This window comes from Triticum urartu, chromosome 7A (genome assembly GCF_056163025.1).
Source record: "Triticum urartu cultivar PI428250 chromosome 7A, HENAU_Tu73, whole genome shotgun sequence".
Lineage (NCBI taxonomy): Eukaryota > Viridiplantae > Streptophyta > Magnoliopsida > Poales > Poaceae > Triticum > Triticum urartu.
Genome location: NC_141879.1, coordinates 706,340,627 through 706,345,843, shown reverse-complemented (window position 1 = coordinate 706,345,843; position 5,217 = coordinate 706,340,627). Strand labels below are relative to the sequence as shown.

Sequence of the window (5,217 nt, the reverse complement as noted above, 5' to 3'; positions counted from 1 at the left end):
GGTCGGAGAGGAAGCACAAATGCTAGAGATGGTGGTGGTCGGAGAGGAAGCACAAGTGCTAGAGGTGGTAGTGGTCGGAAAGGAATGGTTGATAATGGATCGGCCTTCGGCTATTTGCTTAATCCAGATGGTTGGTCTAATAATAATGGTATATTATTTGTTCATACAATTCCTAGCATCTATTGATTTACTGTATTTACACATGTATCTCTTTGTGTCTTGTGCTAACAATTGTTCTTTTTGTAGGCATGGCTTCATCCGGTTCCAGGACGAGGCCGGCGTGCGCGGACCAAGAGGACATGCCGAAGACGTGGATGGAGGCCAGGTTGGATAAGGAGAAGGAGAAGGATGTGCCCACACCGCCATGTTGGTGTGGTGATGTTTGCAAGCTGAAGGTGTCCACGGACCGCAAGAAGTCATGGACAGAAGGTAAAAGGTTTTTCGTGTGTCCCAACTATGCACATGATCGTCGAAGGCCAACTAACGCATATGACATACCACCGGTATGTTGGGTGTACATACAAAAAACCTCATCAAGTTTGAACTCATATTACTAACAAAAACATGATTTTTATGTAGTCGCCTCCTCCACTTTGCAAGTACTTCACTTGGATAGATCACGAGGTACCAAAAGATGTCCAAGAGGACCAACATCGAGATTACTTACGGAGGCAGCGCCTGTTTGAGGAGTCCTTTGCACGGGGATTGGAGCATGAGCGTCGTGAGAAGGAGAAGAACGAGCGCAAGAAGCGTGAGCAAGAGAGGGCACGCAAAGAGAAGGAGGCTCGTCAAGAAGAGAGGGCAAGAAAACTTACAAGGGCTCGCGATGCACGAGAGGAGGATGAGGCATGTGACAAGAAGGGAAAGTGGCCCCATACTACTCAGTAGACAAATGGAAAGGCACCGGCGTCGATGATGGAATGTCGAGACTTTGTTTAATGTATGAACTTGTCATTCGAGACCGTGTGTGGTCATGAACTACTTATGTCATTTGAGACATCATGTGTGAACTTGTTAATAGAGACCTTGTGTGTGCAACCTATTTGAAATTATGTGCAAACTATGCTTTGTTCATATTTTTGTTTGATTTCTAATGTTTAAAAGTGTGTGCAACCTATTTGAAATTATGTGCAAACTATCCAGAGAGCATTTTGCCCATCCAAAAAGCAAATTATGTGCAAGTGTGCAAACCCTACCCAGAGAGCCATACGCCAGGCACCCTGGCGTCTGGGTCCATATCCAGACCAGACCAGACACCAGGGTACCTGGCATCTCGCTTGTTTTGGTCGCGCAGGAGACCAAACACCTGTCTGATCTGCCTGATGCCCGATCCAGAGAGCCAGATGCCAGGCACCCTGGCGTCTGGGTCCATATCCAGACCAGACGCCAAGGTCCCTGGCGTCTGGCTCGTTTTGGTCATGCAGGAGACCAGACACTTGTCTGATCTGTCTGATGCCCGATCCAGAGAGCCAGACGCCAGGCACCCTGGCGTCTGGGTCTCCAGACTAGACGCCAAGGTCCCTGGCGTCTGGCTCGTTTTGGTCACGCAGGAGACCAGACACCTGTCTGATCTGTCTGAGCATTTTTCCAGTTTGCAACACACCCAGACGCCAAGGTCCCTGGCGTTTGGGTCCCTATCCAGAGAGCATTTTGCCTATTTGCAAGTGTGCACACCCAGACACCAAGGTCCCTGGCGTCTGGCTCCCTATCCAGAGAGCAAATTTCGAGTGGATAAGATTCTTTGGGCCCACCTCTAGCCCTCTCACCCATTCATCTCCACCTCTACCCCTCTCATTCCTTTCATCTCCACTCACTCTCACCTCTAGCCCTCTCATCCACTCACTCTCATCCAGTACCCTAACCCCCTCAAATCTCTCACGAATCGGTCCGGTTTCACCGTTGGATCTTCAGGATTTCGAAACTAGAAGGTAAATCAACTCCACCCCCATTTTTTGGTTGGTTTAATGTATCATAGTTTTGTGTAAACCCTAGTTTGTTTTCCTCGTGGTTTAATGTATCATAGGTTAGGTACTAAGAGATTTGTGTGTTGTAGATGGCTAAGGGTACTCAGTGGGTGCTTAGCCCTGTTGTTCATGTCCAAGGCTTGTCTCCATGTGTTGTGCAAGTTAGTGAAGTGGACCTCACTTTCAATTGGTTGAAGACTAAATTCATGTTGAAGCAAGGGTTGAAGGAAGAGGATTTTGTGTACTACGTCAGCAGGAAGCAGTCAAATGGCCCCGGGGAAATAAAATTGGTTGACATAACTGATGATGACAAGATTCAAGAAATGATGCAAGAATAGGGATGGAAAAGGGTTATTGACTTGCATTGCTACAGGAAACCGAGTTATATGTGATGTTCATGTCGTTTCAACTATCGTGGAGTACCATCGTGGTCATGAACTACTTATATCATTCGAGACATTGTATGTGATGAACTTCTCATTCGAGACTATTTGTGTAATTTGAGATTATGTGATAACTATGTTTGTCATTTGCTATTATGTGAACACTAATGTTTGTCATTTGCTATTATGTGAACACTAATGTTTGTCATTCGATATTATAGGTGTTTGCTAGAACAAAATATCGATGTCATTCGATACTATGTTGTGACAAAATATGAACAAAATGAAAAAACTACTACACCAGGGCGTCTGGCTGCCCTGTTTCTGCTGTCCAGGCCTTTGCTTTTGCTTCCAGTCGACCACTAGACGCCAGGGGTCGTGGCGTCTGGTCCCCTGACTTCAAACCAGACGCCAAGGACCCTGGCGTCTGGGGCCCTGTACATTATTTTGGACTTGTTGTTTCACACAAGAGGATATCATATATATATAATAATATGACAGGTTCATAGAACACAGAATATAGCACATTTCACAGAACTTTCACCGCGACAAATTCTTGCATACAAACGACAACAAGTTCACGGATTTTTCATCACGACAAATTCATGCATACATAAGACACCAAGTGCATACATAAGACATCAAATTCAAGACAACCTTAAAAGTTTTTACCACAACACCAAGTTCATGCATACAAACGCCACCTAGTTCATGCACTTCCAAATAAGAAGCTCACTTCCTCCTTCCTCTCTTCACGAGTGCTACAAGTGTAGACTCCACCTCTTCGCTAGCCTCCTCCTCCTCTTCGTTGTATGACTCCTCCTCCGCCTCAATGTTGGCCTTATATCTTTACATTCTTGTTGGGATAAGCTGATGAGGATACTCCAGACTATGGAATTGTGTGTTTCATGTCTTCTTTCTACCTTTCTTGCCTGGCGTCTTAGCTATGGCTTTGCCTTTCCTAGAGCGAGCATTGCCTTGTGTCGGTTGTGTAACCTGTGATGGTTGTGGAGCATCAACATCATACTCATGATCCTCTTGATGTGTTGCATCATACTCATGCTCCTCATGATGTGTTGACTCCTCTTGATATGTTGGCTCCTCTTCATGGACCTCCTCCTCCATGTCCTCATCGTTCTGGATATAACGCCGTCTATTAGCTCTGGCGGCGCGGCTACTAGGTGCATACACGTCACTAGACTGAGCACCATGGCAAGAAAGCATTGCTGCCATCTTATGGAACCGCTTCTTGAACTTTTGCAACAACACAAAATATGCTATGATATGAGATGCAAATAAATAATCTGCGAAAAAAAACTTTTATAATATATTGGTCACACCTCCATCGTGCTCCTAAGAGTCCTCTCAGATAATACACCACCAGGTGGATGACTCAGTGCAACATTGGCATCGCTGACGCACAGAAGCAACTCTCTGCCCTGCAATTCATGAACACACCAAACTTATGTATTTCAAAGAAGACAACATGATGCAAGTTTATTAGAATAGGTCAAACAGACTACCATTTCGTCATGCATCGGTGCATAGTCAACGTGAGCCCCTCTGGTGTCTCTCACGGCCGTGTTGAAGGTATGATAACCTTCTGCAGTCTCCGGGTCTTTAGACACCAACTCCGACCACTCCTCGTGAGTCCAACCATGCTTTAGCTTTAACCGGTAACGATCCGCATACCACACTTGATACTTCTGATATGCTGACTGATTGTGAGGTCTATTCTCTGATTGCACTAACGTGTCTCTTTGATTCCAAATTTCTATCCATGCACGGTGTTTGTTTGCCCAATCCGATATATCTTGATTGTTCCTTCGATCGAACCTAAAAATGATGCACGGGACAAAGCATTAGCAAACATAGACTTATTCAATGCTCTACTACATACTCAAGGCATGCTTGCTCACCGATGCAGAGATAGCGTTTCCTCGTTGCTCTCCTCAATTGGAATACCTTGTCTTCTTCCAAATTGTCTTGCCACACAGTCTACATAGTGCCACTCGACTGCGAAGAAGCATATCATTGGGCACCTCGCCCGCCAAAGATGGCTATCATGCATGCACATCTCATTAAGATCATAGTCACGATCTTCCATATAAGGCAACCAATGTACCTGCAAAACAAAGAGATACATTGTTAGATACAAGTTTTATTCTTGACTAAATTTGGTCTCATCGAACTTCTCTATACCTGCTCAGCAGTCAAGGTGTCCAGCTCGTTCATATAGCACTTGTATCGCACATGCGAGCTTCCTGTGTACACTGTCACTTGTTCCCAATAGTAAGCAAGCATAGGGCGCCGATATGGATCATCATCATGCAGCCCGTCATGATTACCCCGTGGGTTTGCCATGTTGGGGTTCTTGATATCGGGCCGTCCAACCGGGATCCGCTCCCACATCCACACGGATAGGCTCCAAACAAGCCCAGCCAATGAGGATGTATCTCCCTTCCTGCGACACGCCAAGTCAAGCTGCAATTAAACAAACATGTTAGATATGGAGGCGCATGACAAATGCAAGTTAAATGGTTGCAAATATCTCTTACCTGACGATACAAATATGCTAGTGCGGCCGAACCCCAGCTATACTGGGTATCCCAGTTATTGAGTAACTCCAGGAACATCCAGAGGGCCGAGTTCCCGGTTGCATCTGAGAAGACTACCTTAGTTAGTACATACCAAAGATAGGCCCGCGCGTACTACTGCACAACCACGTCATTGGCACCCTGAGGGCACGGATTGGTGTTTCCTCTGACCAGTTTTAGCCAAGAATGCCTCACTCTCGCGGTATCGGCCTTGCCTTCCTCACGGGCGTCAGGCTGAACACCAATTAAATTCCCAGTCCGTTCTCACCAATT

General features: G+C 45.9%; 2 protein-coding genes across 2 annotated transcripts; one reads left to right on the top strand and one right to left on the bottom strand.

Annotated features, from left to right (window-relative positions):
• The first annotated feature begins 248 nt into the window (after positions 1 to 248).
• On the top strand, positions 249 to 888 carry LOC147961840 (uncharacterized). Its single transcript, XM_087532714.1, has 2 exons — positions 249 to 503; positions 580 to 888. Exons 1-2 carry the CDS (start codon positions 249 to 251, stop codon positions 886 to 888), a joined length of 564 nt encoding a protein of 187 aa, XP_087388840.1.
• Positions 889 to 3,253: 2,365 nt separating this feature from the next.
• On the bottom strand, positions 3,254 to 4,983 carry LOC147961839 (uncharacterized). The gene is made up of 6 exons (XM_087534560.1): positions 4,906 to 4,983; positions 4,550 to 4,831; positions 4,267 to 4,472; positions 3,871 to 4,183; positions 3,688 to 3,786; positions 3,254 to 3,601 (listed from the first exon to the last, which is right to left on the bottom strand). The coding sequence occupies exons 1-6, from the start codon at positions 4,981 to 4,983 to the stop codon at positions 3,254 to 3,256; spliced, it is 1,326 nt and encodes a 441-aa protein (XP_087390686.1).
• Positions 4,984 to 5,217: the final 234 nt, after the last annotated feature.

Excerpts from the sequence above, each read along its gene's own strand:
- LOC147961840 (XM_087532714.1), top strand. The coding sequence starts at position 249 with ATGGCTTCATCCGGTTCCAGGACGAGGCCGGCGTGCGCGGACCAAGAG. Across the intron at positions 504-579 it reads ACGCATATGACATACCACCG|TCGCCTCCTCCACTTTGCAA; the intron begins GTATGTTGGGTG and ends ATTTTTATGTAG.
- LOC147961839 (XM_087534560.1), bottom strand. The coding sequence starts at position 4,983 with ATGTTCCTGGAGTTACTCAATAACTGGGATACCCAGTATAGCTGGGGT. Across the intron at positions 4,473-4,549 it reads ACACCTTGACTGCTGAGCAG|GTACATTGGTTGCCTTATAT; the intron begins GTATAGAGAAGT and ends TTTGTTTTGCAG. Across the intron at positions 3,787-3,870 it reads CACCGATGCATGACGAAATG|GGCAGAGAGTTGCTTCTGTG; the intron begins GTAGTCTGTTTG and ends CATGAATTGCAG.